At 34.3% G+C, this 19,286-nt stretch overlaps 1 protein-coding gene across 4 annotated transcripts in view; it reads left to right on the top strand.

The window, feature by feature from the left end:
* Window positions 1–19,286, top strand: part of TDRD3 (tudor domain containing 3) — a 156,129-nt gene that overhangs the window by 58,569 nt on the left and 78,274 nt on the right. For all 4 annotated transcript variants that reach the window (XM_036085418.2, XM_036085417.2, XM_078070280.1 and 1 more), the window contains exons 3-5: window positions 1,545–1,610; window positions 14,254–14,414; window positions 18,818–18,959. In XM_036085418.2, coding sequence (XP_035941311.1) covers window positions 1,545–1,610; window positions 14,254–14,414; window positions 18,818–18,959 — 369 coding nt within the window. The remainder of the gene's footprint in view (window positions 1–1,544; window positions 1,611–14,253; window positions 14,415–18,817; window positions 18,960–19,286) is intronic.

The raw sequence follows: 19,286 nt of genomic DNA, 5'->3' as shown, positions 1-19,286 counted from the left end.
ATTACACAAGTGTTTTGGATTTGGGGCTTAGTGTGCCTGGCAGTTCCACTTGGTGGGTTTTAGCTTAGGAGTGACCCTTGCATTACATTGAGAAATAAAATATGAATTATGGAAGTAAAAGTCTGGAAAGATCTGTGGGGATTGTATAATTTATATGCTCATTTCTTAAGCTGACCACATACTGGTATTTCAAATAAGAGGACATTCTGCATTCTGTTATTGTAGGTGATGAAAGAAGACTATCCTACTTCTCTCCATGTCTTCATTTTATGTCACAGTTATTTTATTTTATTTTTTTTAAGATTTTTTTTTTTTTATTTGAGAGAGAGAGAATGACAGACAGCACGAGAGGGAAGAGTCAGAGGGAGAAGCAGACCCCCCACTGAGCAGGGAGCCCGATGTGGGACTCAATCCCGGGACTCCAGGATTATGACCTGAGCCGACGGCAGTCGCTTAACCAACTGAGCCACCCAGGCGCCCCGTGTCACAGTTATTTTAATCATCTAGTGTTTTCCCCTTAAGTCTAACTTGAAGTTCTGTCTTACAATTTTTGTGATTAAATGCACTCTATTTTCTTTTATTTTGCTTTTAAGGAGATGAAGAGCTGTTGTTATATTTTAAGGAAGAACAGAACAATATAAATTTAGTTATCTAGCCTCACACTCTCAGTCATCAAGATAATTTCTTAACTTAAATAATTAGGCCTTCTTCATGAATATTGATTTTCCTCTGAGCAAATTTCTTATTGTTCCTTTAGTTTGTACTTCTTAAAGAGGACAATATCCTTCAAAGTTCTGCTTTTTTGTAAATTGTATAGTTCAAGTTTTGTTTTTAAATCAGAAATGCTACAACTTTGTTTCTGTTAGTTCTTATGTTTTCCTTTTTATGTTTTGCTTTGGTTTGCTGAGAAATATGTACTTCTGCACTTTCATATAGTTAGTCATTTGTTCACTAACTTTGATTTCTGTAATTTGTTTAAGCAAATTATACAGATTTTTACTACAATGAAGTCTTCTTTATTCTTGCTGTTGCAGTGGTATTGTTCCCTAGGATATTTGTATGTTATATAGCTTTGTTATGGGTATCACAGCCAATAGAATAATGTGTTTTCATGACTCTTCATATGAATGTTGTGTAGGATTCAGTTATCAAAAATATATTCATTCTGTTTATGTACTAAAAGTAGTCACTTGGTTTGGGATTGGGGCATTAATTTTTTTAGTAAGACTACAGTTTATATAAAATCAAGTATTAGGTCTTAATAGAGAAGATTTAGTAGTTAAGTTATTGAAAGGAATATAACCAGAATTAAGGCCTTAAACATTACTATTCAACTTACCAGTGTACTTTAAACAAAATATGTACGGGACTATGTAATTTGAAAAGATCAATTATATGTATAGATCTCATAATCAGCTAAAAGATACTGATTTAAATTTTATTCTACGGGCCTTAAGTAATTTCATCTTTTGTTTATGAGTGAGATTAGATTTAGATTTACTCTTCTCTATAATTATATTTTAATAATAATATTTTTATTTTAGACAGACTTAAGAACAATTGGCAAGAAATTCCTCCCCAGTGACATCAATGGTGGAAAGGTAGAAAAGGTAAAGAAAAACATTAACTTCCTAAATTATGCTAACTACAATAAATATGAACATTTACTAAATTACTGGAATTATTTTTTGTCAATAAAGACTGCAACTGCAAAATACTTTAGAAGTGAATAGGTCATAGAGTTATCCTTATAGTGATTTTCTATACAAATGGAAAATTATTGACTTGAACTTTTAAACTTTTGGTGACTTTTCAACATTAAAAAAAACCTTCGGTTTCAGGAATTATAATTATGGCACACTTACATGTGAGATTTACCAGATATTGCTGGAATACAGGACAAGGACCTTTTTGTATTTTTAATTTTAGTTACCTATTTCCATGTTTATTTAATGAACTTATTTGTATAAAATTATAAGATTGTGAGAAGATATTAGGAGCAATTTGTCAAAGCTGTGCATTTGGTTATTGCTTTCATTTTTGTATCACATATATATATTAGTGCGTAATATATATATAATATGATATATTAGGTATGTCATATATATTAGATAATTTCAAATATATATATATATTCATGTTATGAATTTTTTCAGTGATCTTTTTAAATCCAGGGATACAATTTTTAGATACCAACTACTCAATCTTTTATTTTTTTTTTTAATTTATATTCAACTTCTTCTTTTTATTTTAAAATACATGTGAATTGTCCAGCCAAGACTTTTATGTGCTACTGGTCACTTTTTGAACTATTAAAGAACACCATTATCTATAATTTAAATAAATACTTTCAGTGTGTATGTTTTGTGTTTGGATAAATACTCTTACCATTTTAACACTTCGGTATTTAAAATAGCTATCAGATACTTTAAATTTTAGATAATTATAAAAGATCTATAATGTAACAACGTTTCTCACATTTTCTAAATATTAATCCGTTTATGTAAATGATGGTAATCATTTTGCTGGAAAGAACCGTAAGAGAATTTCTAATCTACTCTTGTTTTTGAGACAGATACTCAGAGAAGAGGTTCTGTATACTCCTCAGCAATTCATTTTAATATTTAACAACACTCTCTGTCAGCAAACTTTAATTACATTTTAACCTAAATTTCTTATGTTACAACTTAAAGTTCATAATGTCTTCTTGATCTTCCCTCAGGGGAAATGGAGAACATCTGCTTACTTTTCCTTGGGAATAATTCTTCATATACTTGAGGACATGTAAATGTCATTGCCACAGGTTTCTTTTTGCTAAAGCTAGTTATCTTGATTCCTTTGTTTATTCTGTCTCAAACTTTTCATTCAACTTCATTGTTCTCAGAGTTCTCTCCAGTTTCTGTACATCTCTTTTTTTGGTTGTGGTGTAGTTCTCAGACTTCATTGTGCACCAGAATCACCGTGAAGCTTGGGTAAAACACAGATGGCCAGCTCCTCGCCCTCAATCCCTGACTCCCCCAGTTTCTGATTCCATTGAACTAGGATAGAGCCTGAGAATCTGTATTTTGGACAAGTTTCCATGGGATGTTGATTCTGGTGGTCTGGGAAGCATACTTAGCAAGTTTCTGGATTATGGAACCCCAGATTAGGCAGCAGTCTTGGATAGGTCTGATGAGTGCAACTGTTCTTTACAGGAAAGTGACTAACATCAAAGCAGTAATCCTCATTGGAGGTAGATTAAAGGAGTATAGAGAGGAGTCTTCAAACTTCTCCCGAAAGAGGCCAAAAGTAAATGCTCACATGGTGTGTATTGTTATTATATTTACTAAGTCTTGGATAATACCATTTTTAGTATTTGGGAATTTGAGAGTGGAAAGGAAGAATGGAGAGCCAGTTGATCTGTGATCAGGTAAGAAAGATTGTAGGCCTGTAGTTAGAAGACAGTTAATCCTGGATACATTGAATTTACATCTTTTTTGTTCTAAGACAAATCTGGGGCCTTCAGAAAGCACTGTCATCTGGAGTTTGAGACTGAAGTCTTAATAATTGCTTTTAGTTACCACTGTTAATTTGGGAGAAAGTAGAATGGCAAAAAATGCAAGGAACTTAATCATTAATTAATATAGTAGTTTTGTTCAGGTTCCTTTCTCTTTCCTTCCATTCTCTTAACGTTATTTTGCAGTTCCTATATTTTCTCCCTAAGGTTGCCCATGATCTTAATGCCAAGGTTTCAGACAAATTTTAAAAGTGCTGAAGGGGAATGGGGTGCCTGGGTGTCAGTTGAGTGTCTGACTCTTGATCTCAGCTCAGGTCTTGGTCTCAGGGTCTCAGCCCCCACTCCCAGCATACTTTAAAAAAAAAATGCTGAGGGGGAAGATGACTGTTTTCTCCAGGCTTCCAAGACTAAGCCAGGTCTTCCCATAGGCAGTTTATGTTTGAGGTTTAAGCCATAAAGATTGTGAGAGTGGAGGAAGGTGTGGTGGGGAAACCATCTTTTGCAACTTCTTTTCTGAGTGTTTTAGGGCAGGCTTTTTTGCATTTCTTAGATATTACAAGGTCTTGGAACCGTGGCTTATAAGCTAAAAATCATAGAACAAAGTCATGACAAAAAAGAAGTAAAACTATTCTTTCTAAAAAGCTGTTCAGTATTTTTCATATTCTTTTTAAAGTTTAATATTTTTCAGTAGTCATTTTCATAGCTTAAGCCTCTGAACCAAAATACAGAATTACAAAATATAGGTTAATGTAAAAATACTGTTACCAGTCCAACTATGTGATGACCTTATGCATTACTGTGGAACCCTAAAAAGGAAAGGCTTTCAGGTCTGTATTTATTTTTTCTTCTGAGTTTTAAAAATGACAGGTTGTATATGCCTTTTTACACGTCAAACTGTGATTAAAGACCTAATTTTACAAATGGGACTGCTCAAAACTTTAGCAGTACCGACATCAACCACAAGATGGCTTCACTGCCTTAAAATTCAAAGTGAATGCCCTTTCACCATCAGTCTAGAAAATTAGATGTTTTTGAAAAGAAAAATAATTGAAAAAAGTTTTAAGTTTTAATTTAAATAAAATTATATTATGTTTTATGTATGTTAATTTATTCTGTGGTAAATAATACAATTTGTCAGTGTTCCTTCTGGTGAGTTATTAAAATTAAACATGCACTCTTATTTTTCAGAACAATGGATTACTCTGAAATATTGATTTTACTATGCTTTATTTACAAGTGTTTATTGGCAAATATTAATAGAACTTCTGTGGAGTTTAAAAATGACTGCACAGGGGCACCTGGGAGGCTCAGACGGTTAAGCGTCTACCTTCGGCTCAGGTCATGATCTCGGGGTCCTGGGATCAAGCCCCACATCGGGCTCCCTGCTGAGCGGGGAGCCTGCTTCTCCCTCTGCCCCTCCCCCTGCTTGTGCTCTCCCTCTCTCTCTCTCTCTCTCTGTCAAATAAAAAATAAAAAATCTTTTTTGAAAAATGCACAAAACAATATATAGTAGACACTCTTCTGATAATTGAAAAACAAACTGTTCACCTTACTTTTTTTTTTTTTTAATTCTCCCAGAGAAAAAAAATCTAAAAAGGTGAAGGATAGAGGTGTGGAAATAGGCAAATGATACACTAGTAGAAGGGTTACTTTTGACTGGGGGTCCCACAGTGTTTTCCTCATATTTCATTTGCTGTAATTGCTCTGAACAATTGAATAAGAGAAATTGTGTTCTGTGCTATACTTTGATGTACAATTTGATGCTTTTCACAGGGCATCTCATATTTGGGAGAACATATTCAAGATTATGTCTATTTCTCACTTAATAGGCTTTTATAATACCCTGTTTTTAAAATTTCTGAGGAGTAGAAACTTTTAGGTCTTCTAATAAAGGTACTACCATATTTATGATTCAGAAGGTTTCTTTTTACTATTGTTTGTAAGTTTTTTTTTACATTTATACTCTCGCTGTATGTGAATATCACTTGAAAATTTGAGATAGGGATGAGGGACTACCTTTGCAAAGCTGTTTTTTTCAGCATCCCCAGTGCATTTGACTTGCTTTCATCTTGATCTTTTTTTGGTGCAAGTTTCTAACTTATCCAGGAGAACCCTGATTTCCAGCAAACTCTTCTTTTTCTTCTCCTTCTCCTCTTTTTTACTGAAAATCTACTCTGCTAGATCCGATGTTAAGCAGTTTATATGCATTATCTTTGTGGTCTTCAGGAAAAACACTGAAAATAGAAATGATTACTGCCCTCTTTTTTTTACTGCTGAGATGAAGGAACTATAACTTTCTTAAAATCTGTCTATGCTGCCAGGCAAACGCTATTTATTCTGCAAATCTCCACTCATATTCCACTTCTCTCCTAATTTTCTTGACCCCTTTTGAGCAGAATTAATTTTTAAGCATCAATATTTCCATTGCCCTTTATGCCTATATCTGCTTTTGCTTTGTAACAAATTTTGTCATAGTTTTAGAATGTGTAATAGAAAGACAACAGACTTTGGTATATGTCAGATCCGGATCTGAATCCTTATTCTGCCTCTTACTAGCAGAGTACATTACCCTCTGCCAGCAGCAGCATTATTATTTCTATTTGGAAAATTACAAAAAAATTAAAAACCTACTTTATTGTACAAACTATAAAAAAACAGAGCGTGACAAAATCTTGACCGATAACAATACACAGAAGATAAGTATAGTAGACCTTTGTGATTCCTAGAACCTGAGTTCTCTTCCTGTGTGTGTGGGAATGTCCCATCTTTCAAGTCGTGGTGGTGGAGAAGAAAATGCCAGACACATTTTCCCCAGCCTCCTTTGCAGCTATGCCTTGCATTTGTAGCTCAGCTCTGCTAGTCAGCTGTAGCTGCTGTGGACTTGGGCTAATCACTCAAATAAGCAGGAACTGTAGTGAATGCTCTCTGCTAGTGGTAGAAGTATAGCAAGATTGAGTTTCTAGAAACTGATCTGAGTTTCTAGCAGTACCAGGTAAGTGTCGAGGGCCGGTGAGACTGATAGAACAAGGTGTACAGCTAGACGCTTGCAGTGTGCTGGTCCAGCTTGTTACAGCTCACGAACACCGCTTGTCAGCATGTCTTCCTAGTTTAGAGTTCAGTAACATCTTGTTGGTAGTTGAAATCAGCCATGGAAGTTGGCAAATGCTACAAATATTAAGGCTTCTTCTCTTCCCTCCCCATCTGAGAACTGTTTTACCAACACACCATGGCCACTAAACCAGTTTTGTGGTTTGATTATGAGTGTTTTTTCTGTGTAGGCAGCAGACCTGGTTCTTTAATTCTCCTGACATTTCTGTGAACTATCCAATGTCTTAATTTCAGAATATCATGTAAATTATTTGAACTATTTTAATGTAATGTTTAATATATACAAACATATGTTTTAGGCTTAATAATGAAGTGAGCAAGTGTGAAGTCTCAGCCTGATATAAGAACTAGAACATTACAGTACCACTCTGCCTACCTACGTGTCCTAGCTCTTCCTCCCTCCCACACCAAGAACTGATTGCTGTGAATTTTGAGTTTAACTTTACTTTTAAAAATACTGTAGTTACATATGCAATTATTCCTAAACAATATGTATTTTTGTTTTTAAGGTTTATAAAATGTTAATATGTTGTCTGCTGTAATTTGCTTTTATCATTCAGTGCTCTTTGTCTAGTAGGTATCCATGTGGCATATACCTATTATTCATTCGTTTTCTCTTTTATATAATACTAAACTGTGTAACTATACCTCAGTTTACTTATTCATTCTCTTGTTGATGGATATTTAAGTGCTTTTTCTTTTGTTTTTACAATAGATGCACTACTTCTAGGAACAAATTTGTGTATTTTTCTTGATGCATGTATGTAAGAGTTTCTCTGGGGAACATAACCAAGGATTGAATTATGTGCTAGAGCTAAGCTAGTGTTCAACTTTATAAGATTATGCCAAATTATTTTTTAACGTAGTTGTACCAAATTTATATTACCTTCAGTAGTATATGCGAGGTACCATTAATCTATATCATTTGTGGCACTTGAAATGATCAAATTTTTCTAATCTTGTGGTTGTAAAATATGTTATTCTTCCTTTGGCTATTCTCTCCTCGCCCACCCCCACACCCATATAAATTTTAGAATCAAATGATCAAGTTTCTTAAAATATGTTGGAGTTTTGATTGAAATTGCACTGAATTTGCAGATCAGCTTAAAGACAGTTGATATCATTATGATATCATATTATCAGTGAAATGCTTATAAGCTGCCTCTGTGAAGAGAAGAAAAAAAGCCCTCATATATACGTAGCATCTGCTACTTTCTGTAGCAAAAGTATTACTACCATGGCTGACTATAAGCCACACTATGAAATCACTGATGCCGGAATTGGGAAGAAATGTGCATTATAGGCTCTTGTGAACTAGTATGAGCTGCCTCTAGCACACTCCTAGGTGTATCTCTTCATTTATTTAGTTTTTCCATAGTTTTATAATTTGTTAAAGGTATATAGGTCTTGTATCTTTTGTAAGCTTTATTCCTGGAGTATTTTATTTTTGTTGCTGTAAATGGTGTTTTTAAAAAATTACTAGTTTTTCTCTCTGATAATTGTATATTGATCTTAAATTCTGCTAACTTGTACTTATTATTCTTAATATTATATCTGTATATTCTTTTATGTTTTCTTTATAAATTTGCCTTTTGTTGACATTTCACATGAGTGGAATCACACCATATATTCTCTCTTGTATCTGGCTTCTTTAACTTAGTGTAATGTTTTTGAAGTTAATGTGTCAGTAGTTTGTTTCTATTTATTGCTGAGTAGTATTCCATTGTATGGATATATCACTTTTTTCTTTTCATTCACCAGTTGGTGGACATTTAGACAGCCCTGCTTAGTTCTCTTTTATTTTTCCACTGCTGATGAAAGTATGTTGATGTTTTTATTAATATTATCTCTTGAATCACTGATTGGCATCATTACTCTCTGCTTCTTGATCAGTCCTGTTCAGTATCAGTTTCATTAGTTTTTGCAAAGAACCAGCACTAGTCTGCTAAGCTTGAATTTTGTTTGCTATTTCATTAACTTCTCTTTATTATCTTCTTTCTTCCTTATTTGAGCTCAGTCTGTTGTTCTTTTCATAATTTGTTAGTTTAGCTCATTAGTTTTTTTCTCTCTTTTCTAATATAAGCTATTAATTTTCTCCCCCTGCTGTTTAACTATATCCCAAAGGTTTTACACGTTATTTTCATCATCATTCAGTTCTAAACACTTTTCAATTTATATTAAGTTGTATTTGTTGCCTGTTTTAATCATAAAATAATATCCTTTGTCTTTCTTTTTGTTACAGATTTCTCATTTAGTTATATTGTGATCAGAGAATTTGGACAGAATGAGAGCTGTATTTGAAATTTCATAGAGGCTTACATTATAGCTTGATATGTATTTGTACATGTTGCATGTTTGCTTGAGAAGAATATTTGTTCCCTACTTATTAGGTTCACAATTCTATGTAAATTCTCTAGACCAGGTTTATTATTTTATAGTCTATTTTTGATAATTCCAAATTCTCCAGGCCTTAGAGACTTAACTTTTTTTATTTTTTATTTATTTTATGATTCTCATGCTTTGTGGCTTGTTTCCTTATGAGTCTCTTGATATTTTCTTGTGATTTCATGTTTCTTGCTCTTTCTATATGGGAATCCTGGGCACCTGAATCAGCTGTGCTTTCTTCTAGAAGGGGTACATGGAGCTCATGGGGGTGAGCTGAGTGAGCTGAGGTTTTGGCTAAGGTTAGTTTTGCTACCTTTCCACTAGCTCAAAGTTGAGGCCCTCTCAATTTCAGGGTTGTTATTGCCAGAAGCACACATAGGTCTTCTCTGGAGGAAAATGTCCACCAAATTGAGATTTACCATAGATGCCTGAATGGATAATGTGAGGAATGTTCTGAAATTTCTAACAGTGTATAGATAGTTGTCTTTCATTCTAGTTTTCTTGAGTCTGATATTATCCTTAAAATAGTACAGGGTGTGACAAATCATACTTTTTTCCCCTGTGGTCTTTTCCTGCCCTTTCCTCATGTTTATTAAAATAAAATTTTGTTAAAATGATATTAAGAGTTGTTTTGACAGGGCAAAGAAGTGGGTTAAAAAAGAGAGCATCATAAATGATTTTTAAAGCTTGTCCTTCAGGCTTTTAAAGTAGCTATAGCGGAACAACTTTTTCTTCTTCCAAGGCAGCTTTCTGGAATCATTTGTCCAGTTGCTTAGATCCTAAGGTAGAGATGTGACTGGTCTAGTCAAAAACTTCTCTAGACATAAGTGAATGAAAAAATGAACCCTAGGAAATCTTATTGAAGCCACCACTGGAAATGCTTTGAAAGCAGTGATAGAGAATGAAATGAATTATGATTTTAAGTACTTAAAAGGACTGTGGAGGATGAAACTTTTTAGTCTGTTAATTTTAACCCACTTTGCAATAATATTGGAAAATTGATCAGAACTTAATCATACTCATAGATCCTTCAAATTAATATAGGCCCTATGTTTAGGTTTGATGGAGAATCTGGTGCTTATGTTGTTAGGTATTGATGGAGGAAATTTATTTCTCAAGGAAATTGATAAGATTATAAAAAGAAATGGCTAGCAGATATTTCACAGTATCATAGACTGTCTAAATTTGGATGGTTTCTAGAGTCCTAAAGAAAAATCTGTTTTCCAGGTGTGATCAGAGTGTAGATAACTGGTTCCATGTCATCCAGCCTTTGGAGAGTCTCACTAATAAACAGGAATGTTATTTAATATGATCAATAAAGTAATAAACTAATAGAGCCATTTATATCTGGTATTGCATATCAGTTTATATGACTGGTTAGGAGTTCAGATGACAGAGGTGTCCATCTTTCTAAGGAGAGGAAGGAATAAAGCCTGGGTGAATTTTTTTGGCCTCAGATAATATTTCTGGCAGATATTTTATATCATTTATTATGATGAGAAATCTTTACCTGGAGAGACAATGATGAATTCTTCTTACTTATTTAAACTTTTTACAGTAATTTCTTTTACTTGTTCCTTATTACTCATGCAAAAGAGAAAATCAGACATTAAAGAAATGGGTGGGACGCCTGGGTGGCTCAGTCAGTTAAGCATGCAACTCTTGATTTTGGCTCAGGTCATGATCTTGGGGTCATGAGATCAAGCCCCACGTTGGGCTCCATGCTGGGCATGGAGCCTGCTTAAGATTCTCTCTCTCTCTGCCACTCCCCCCCCAAAAAAGAAGAAGAAATCTTGGGTAAAGATTAATCTTTTTTTTTTTTAATTTTCATTTAAAATTTATATCTTATTTTACTTTGGGATTGCCCTTGACACTAGTTGGGCACAGATTTTGAGGTTAATATTCATTCAGTATTGTGGATGCCTTTAGATGATTTTATTAAGATTTATTTATTTTAGAGAGAGAGAAAAAGAGAGAGCACAAGTGGGGGTTTGGGAGGCAGAGGGAGAGGGGAAAGCAGATTCCCCACTGAGCATGGAGCCCAAAGCTGGGCTTGATCTCATGACCCTGAGATCCTGATCTGAACCAAAATTGAGAGTTGGATGCCCAACTGACTGAGTCACCCAGGTGCCCCACCTTTAGATGATTTTAGATTCAGGGTTTAAAGTTAGGATTTATAATCTTAGAACTATAGCATTTTATTCTACTATTTGTGTTTTATTTAGGTCCTATACTTACGTATTTTGTTTACTACAGAGTATAATAAACTGAATTTTGTAAACATAATAATGAAAACATTCATTATATCTGTTGGCTTACTTATAGAACATTTTTGAATTGTGGAATCACTAATATTAAGGCTTGATGATTCACACTGAGAAGTGACTATGAAAAGATTGTAAACTCTTCTAAGAAAAGTCTAATAAATAGTGCCTCCTTTTCCACTTTGCTTTTGAATCAGTTGAGAAGGAAAGCATGGGGGATGTGGGCCAAAATGTCAACTTTATTATTGATGAGAATTACTTTGAAAGATGTGGTTTATGGACCCACTGAACCACAAACCAGGCAGACTTAACACACTCCTTCATGGTAGTGTCAATCCAGTGAAGAGCCTGAATCAATACCTCCTACCTCAGAGTTCCTAGCTAGATCCCAAGAAAAAGAAGGGGGAGAATGAACCCAGTATATACAATATATTCTTCCCAACCAGATAAGTCATTCCATGAGCAGGTATATTAGTTTCCTAAGGTTCCTGTAACAAATTACCGCAAACTTGGTGGCATGAAACACAGAAATTTATTCTCTCACAGTCCTGTAAGCCAGAAGTCTAAAATCAATGTGTTAGCAGGTTTGGTTCCTTTTGGAGGCTTGAGGGAAGATCTGGTTCATGCCTCTTTCCTAACTTCTGGTAGCTGTGGCCAGTCTTTGACATTCCTTGCCTTGTAGCTGTGAAACTCCAATTTTTGCCTCCATCTCCATATGGCTTTTATAGCCTGCATCTTTCTGTGTGTATTTATACTGTGTGTTTATGTCCCCTTATCTTGTTAGGACACTCATCATTGGATTTCCAGCCCATCCTAATTCAGGATGATCTCATCTTTAGATCCTGACCTCAGTTATGTATGCTAAGTCCTTTTTCCCAAATAAGGTTACTTTACAGGTTCCAGGTAGATATATCTTTTGGAGGGGCCACTATTCAATCCACTAAAAGGACTAGAGAGGCCAGGATGGAGTAATTAAATAAGTAAACTTGTTGCTTGCTAGGAAATATTAGGAGCCAGGGGCAGGTCTTATTTCCTAGCATTCCCCAGCTTTTTGTACTCATGGTCAACTAGGATGTAGATGAACCCTGTGTGTCATTGACATTATCTTCAATTTATGTTTCTTTGGTAGAATCTTAACGTAGGTTTATACTTATCTATTTTGTTATCATTAATGGTTAAAACTAGGTAATATAATCTATATATCCACTGAACTGCACACAAATAAAAGGCAGTTTATTACAACACATTGAAAGCAAACAAAACCAGCAAAGGTGTCCTGTCAACCCTCATGGGATGTAGAACTCCCCAATTCCATAAAGATGCATTGTGATCTGTATTTCATATGACCGAGTTAGGGTGCCCTTGTCATGCTGGATAAGAAATACTAGGAAAGTTAATTTTTTTCTTAGTAAGAATTAAACAGAAGCAAAAGTTTTCCTGTCACGATTCGATGGATGTGCTCTCCCTAGGATGCATGAGTCTCACTTTGGAACACATAGATTAGATCACTGATGGTCTAATAGAACTTTTTGTAGTGAGGTAGACAGTTTATATCTGTGTTTTCCAGATACAGAACATTTGAAATATAGCTAATGTTACTCATGAGTCAAATTTTAAATTTCATTTAATTTTAATTAATTTAAATATAAATTTAAGTAGTTGCATATAGGTGGTGGGCCATATTGGACAGCACAAGCTGTATATTCATCAGTGTCTAAGCTAAAAATATTAGGAGTAGTAAATAAAGAGAATGATAAACATTATAATAACTATAACCTGCCAGTGGTTTCATTTAAATGTCCTTATTTTAATGGCATTAACAAAGCAAAAGGAAAGGTCCATCCTGAATTCACAGCTTATCTGTACTTGTTAAAGATTTTGGACTTGTTTTAACTTGGAATCTTTTTTTTTTAATAACTGAAAATTAGATGAAATTTTAGTCTCTTTTTTCTAATTATATTCTTTAGGACTAAATTTATAACAAAATTATTCCTCTATAGGCAAAATACTGGTAAATATGAAGTAGAAATTTGTTAACTTGGGACATGCTTATGCAAGAAATTAAGTATAAATGTTTGTCAATCATTTCACATTTTTCTTTACTGAAAATATAAATTACATTAATATGCACAGAAAGATTTTACTTAACACCATGTAACAAAAAAGTAGCCTTTTTTTTCCCTTTGGAGGTATGATACTACTGAAAGGTATAATATTTTATAATGTGGAAAATATGACTTTGTGACAAAGTTATTTTTCAGCCATGTAAACAGATTTTACCAGCATTTCCCAATTATATTGTGGGCATTTTATTATATAAAATTTTTAAGAGCTGTTTAGTCCATCAGTTTTATTTTTGGCTTTGATTGAAATGTGGCCAGAGAGAGCATTTCTTCTCTTTAGTGCCAGGCATGTAATACAGCATTAGATTTAAATTTACTTAAAAAGATAATGTGAAAATAAATTAAATACAGCTCACACTTTTTGAACTTTATATGGTTTAAATTTTGGAGTATTGTATTCTTCATTAATGCCAGAAGAGGGTGTACTTTAAACCTGATGTTTTTAAACAGTAAACACTCCTTCCACCTGGTGCTGTAAAGTTGATGTCCCTTAAAAAATTACTAAATTCTTTAATTCCATGTCCCTTAATTACATGAGAGAAGATGGGGAGGGGTGCATGTGAATAATTTAGAGCACATAATACTAAAAACATCTATTAATACACCTTTAATCCAGAAATACAACTTTGTTTTCCTCAAGTTTTCTCATTACTTTCTGAAAATGCATTCAGGATTAATGAATTCAGAAGACCCTTTTGAAGTTTTATCTTTTAATCCCCCCAAACCCTGATGTGTGTTATATAATTTCACTTTTGACCTTATTTAATTGAAATTATTATAAATCATGAAGTATGACCATTAAGGAAGAGAGAAACAGAATAAATTAAAAACAAAGCCATGGCTAGAAAGTGATATTTATTCCTTTGTGTTTTGACAGCTTGAAGGTCCATGTGTTTTGCAAATTCAAAAAATTCGCAATGTTGCTGCACCAAAGGACCACGAAGAATCTCAGGCTGCACCAAGAATGCTGCGTTTGCAGATGACTGATGGGCATATAAGTTGCACAGCTGTGGAATTTAGTTATATGTCAAAAATAAGGTGATTGACACTTTAATTTGTATATTTGTTACAGAGTGTGAAGCTGCTATTCAAAATGGATTTTGTTTTAGGAATTTTAGAAAAAGGAATGAACTATTATAAGTGCCTGTTACAATTTTTCAAAAGAAATTAAAGAATTTAAATTTCTACTTTATCTGTATAGGAAAATAGGAATGGAGTTACTCTTTCCTTAAATGTTAATTATTTAAAAAAATTCAAGGTGTTTTTGTAAGAAAAGTAATCATTTCTGTTTGTTTTTTTTTTTTCAGTAAATTTTAGGTCATTCAAAAATTTCCAAGAACAATTTATCTGAATATGTTACCATTTCTTCTTTGACAGCTGTGTCCAGCACACTAGAAAAGTTTTATGGACAAATGAGTTTTCCTAGGAAATGATTGAAGCTAGAGACATGTGTCACTCCACTTTCTGAGAGGACAAGGAACACTATAAGGAACAATTTTCCAAATTCTTCTTTTGGCTATTTTCATGAGAAGTTTTTATTTTTATTTGCATAAATTTGATGTGTAACATTGTGTAAGTTTAAATTGTACAACATTTTACTTTGATACCCTTATATATTATGATCCCTAATGTAACAGTATTTATCGCATTACATAATTATAGTATATTGTTGTCTGTTTTTATTATACTGTGTATTAGATCTCTGTGGCTAGTTTACTACTCATTACAAATTTGTACTCTTAAACACCTTTAATCTTATCTCTCCCCACCATTTCCTGGTAGTCACCATTTTATTCTCTTTTTACAGGTTTAACTTATCTGGATTCCACATATAAATGATATCATATAGTCTTTCTCTGTCTGAATTATCTTGCTTAGCATAATTGTTTAAGGTCCATTCATGTTGTTGCAAGTGGAAGGATATTCTCCTTTCTCATGCTGAATAATATTCCATTGTGTATATGTACCACATCTTTTTTATCCATTCATTCGAGTGGTTTCCAGATCTTGGCTATTGTGAATAATGTTGCAGTAAACATGAGAGTACGTATTTCTGGTCAAAATCCTTCATTTCCTTTGGGTGTATACCAGAAGTGGAATTGCTGGATTGTATGGTAGATCTATTTTTAGTTTTTTGAGGAATCTTCATATTGCTTTCCAGAGTGGTTGGACCAATTTACATTTCTACCAGCAATGTATGAGTTTAGATTTTGCCCCCAAATAGCTCCTCTGCTAATGAGGTAGGCACATAGGCATATGTTATAATAAATATGTCAACTAAAAGGATTAGGAGTCAGGGTGCCTGGGTGGCTCAGTCCTTAAGTGTTTGCCTTCGGCTCAGGTCACGATCCCAGGGTCCTGGGATCGAGCCCCGCATCAGGCTCCCTGCTCAGCGGAAAGCCTGCTTCTCCCTCTGCCTTCTGCTCTCTCGCGCGCTCTCTCTCTCTCTTTCGCTGACAAATGAATACATAAAATCTTTAAAAAAAAAGGAAATAAAAAAAGATTAGGAGTCTAGAAAATTAACTCTGCTGGGGGGGAGCCAGGAATAAGACTTAAAATATGAATAGGTATTTCGAGAATGGTGAGAGGGGGGAATAGCGCATGCAGAGATGTGGTGTCCTGAAGAGCTTTGGCGATTTGGGATGATGGTATATGGGAAGAAATGTGATAGGTTGAGGCCTCCAAGCCATGCTCAGTAATTTCCCTTCTTTTTTATTCTTCCTTCAACCTGTATTTGCCTCTGGTAAAGGAATTTCCTTCCTTAGAAGATACATGTTTGTCTCAAATACTGATTTTTATATACAAAGCAGGTTTTGTTGATTTTGTATTATGTTGTCTTTTTTTTTTTTTTTAAGTAGGCTCCATGCTGAGCATGGAGTGCAGGGCTAGAACTCACAACCCTGAGATCAAGACCTCAGCTGAGATCAGGAGTTGGATGCTTACCCGTCTGAGCCACCCAGGTGCCCCTGTTGTCTTTTTGAAGAGTGGAAGGGTTCCTGCTTTTGTGGAGAAAGCTCTCCTCTGACAAATTCAGTCAAACCCCCTACAAAGGAGTTCATAAATGACTCAGAAAGATTTGCCGTGTAATGGCACCCTCTCTGATTTTACTGCTGTGTATTTCTCTGAGCTAAATGAAAACACAAGGTCGTCCAGAAAGTTTGTTAACTGTCTTCTTTTGTTGAATTTATTGCAATTTGACAATTGAAAAAAAAAATACTACCATTTGCTCACTGACTCACCATTGAAGTAGCATATCTGCTTTTGTTGCTGTAAAAGCAATGGCCTGCAGAACTGTTTTTACATGTGAACATTTGGGAGACTTTTATCGAAGTAATATTGGTTGGTGGTTATCTTAGAAGCAAAGTAGAATAACTCACTAGAGAGGATACACCAGGATCTAATATGGACTGTGTTGCCTTTAGTGGACAATGCATTTCTGTGGGGTGCTTTTTCAGCTCTTCTGTTCTACTTCCTGACTGGCTTCAACTTTTAAACACCCACTTCTCACTGTTTTTGTGTTTATTTGTCTTGTTATAGTTTTTTTTAAATTGCATTGAAGGGAGAGTAGAGGCACTTTGGGGTGCCAATAAAAATAATAATTAAACCAAAATATGCTCTCTGAATAAGGGTTAGTTAGGGCCCTGAAGGTGATGTTTTAAAAATTATGTTAAAATTTTAACACATGTTTATCTTTTTGTGAGAATAGAACTATCATTTAATGTGGTGAGTGGGATTTTTTATCAGTTATCCTAATGAAATTTTAAGTACATCTTCAAATAATTTGACAACTTTTTCCTCTTATCCTATTAGGGAGAGTTTGAGAAAGGTACAGTCATTTTATACAAAAATTAGTTTATCATTTGTTTTCGGATTAGCTTTTAAAGTTATATTATCACAACTTAAATGCCCCTGTAATTTGCATCCAGTCTTTTAAGTTCTTATGTAGTTTTATTGCTAATTTATGTTTCTAGATTTTCATTGCATTTTCCAATTTTACCAATTTGTAAGAAATTATTGGCTAAAAATGTTTTTGATGAATAAGTTTTATGTAAATGATACAATTCAGTAATTATAATAGTTTCTTTAAAGAGTATAGCATCCTGTAGTTGAAACTTTCTTTTAATCCTTAAATGATGATACAGAGTTATGAAAATCTCAATCTGCTGATTGCCTGAAATTGGGAAAAACTTACTCACTTAGTGTAACTGTATTCAATTGTTGCTGATACTGAAGTCTGATATTGTTATTTGCTACCACAGAGCTCTCCGCTTAAGGGTTAGTTAGGTTAGGCACAGCTGTTTATGACTATTTGTTCTATGAGTTACATGTGAGGACAAAGCTTGGGATCTTCAGAATAGTTTTTCCCGGATAATGTCCTACTTTCTATGAGATCTTTGAGGCTTTAAAAACAAGAGTGTTCTATTTCTTCTTGTTAATACTGTTTTAAAGCCATCTTTCTTCAAAACAGACCAGTGATATCAATGCCTTCACTGATTTTGCTGTTGCATATATCAGCACATGGTGAATATCCTGAGCTTTAAAAATGTGGACCATGTGAAGCCCTTTCAGCCTGATTTTCTAATTTGTCCTAAGTGTATGAGAATAGTCTTTACTCCTATTTAGAGTACTTTGTCCCTTGCTGCATGTGCAGAGAGATGGGGTGGGACTCAGTATCTGTGCTTTTATTTTAGAATAAATCTCAGTAATGAAATGGTTCCTTCCACTGTTTCTTTTAACAAACAGTTGGTAGGGGGATAAACATTTCGTCTCTGGTTTTTGTAAAAGGGGTCATCGTGTACTGTTTTCCCTAAGTCTGATAATATTTAGCCTATTACAGACAAGTTCTTTTAAGATTAAATTAAACTTTAAAGTAAATAATTCTCATTTGATCTTTAACTAGATGGTTAACAAAAAGAAGCATTGTTTGTATGGATTATGGTAGCTCATATAGATGTAAAATTTCTAGGATTATTACTGGTCAGATATCTTTTTGTGTATTGAAATTTAATTTGCACATAGTGTATCTTTGCAATGCATAGTCAAAGCTCAGGGGAAAATGGCAAGTCTTCCATTTGCACAGCATGCCGTGTATGGCATGGGAAGGTACTTCCATATCTTCTGTTCTGTTTATCTTTACTACAAGTTTGTGAGGTGTGATTTTTATTGTCCACTTTTTTTTTTTTTTTTTTTAATGGGGAAACTGAAGTTCATTTGTTAGTAAGGTAAAAAGTGACAGCCTTGGACCTGGTCTTCTGACCTCTTCCCTATAGGTAATCTATTCGCACTATATAGCCAGTTTCCTGAAAAAACAGTTTATGTATGAGTGTGTTTTGAAGAGCTTGACCAGGTTCAGGACTGAATTCGAGTTCGGGGAAGGAGCTTCAGTGTGTTTTAACTCTCTCTCTCTTTTTTCTTTTTTTTTTTGCTTTGGTTTGCTTTAGCCTGAACACACCACCTGGAACTAAAGTGAAGCTCTCAGGTATTGTGGATGTAAAAAATGGATTCCTGCTCTTGAATGACTCTAACACCACAGTTCTTGGTGGTGAAGTAGAACACCTTATTGAGAAATGGGAGTTACAAAGAGTAAGTGTAAACTAAGAAAAATGGTTGAACTTTTAAAAAAACTGCACTTTTTTTTTTTATAAAGATTTTATTTATTCATTTGAGACACAGAGATAGAGAGAGAGCATGAGCAGGGAGAGAGGCAGAGGGAGAAGGAGAAGCAGCCTCCCTGCTGAGCCAGGAGCCCGATGTGGGGCTCGATCCCAGGACCCTGGAATCATGACCTGAGCCGAAGGCAGATGCTTAACCATCTGAGCCACCCAGGCACCCCAAAACTGCACTTTTTTTATGGCATTCTGTATTTTAAGGAGATCTTCCCATAATGAACAGTAAAACTAGTATTTTGTG

This window comes from Halichoerus grypus, chromosome 4 (genome assembly GCF_964656455.1).
Source record: "Halichoerus grypus chromosome 4, mHalGry1.hap1.1, whole genome shotgun sequence".
Lineage (NCBI taxonomy): Eukaryota > Metazoa > Chordata > Mammalia > Carnivora > Phocidae > Halichoerus > Halichoerus grypus.
This window is presented reverse-complemented; position numbering and strand designations above follow the sequence as displayed.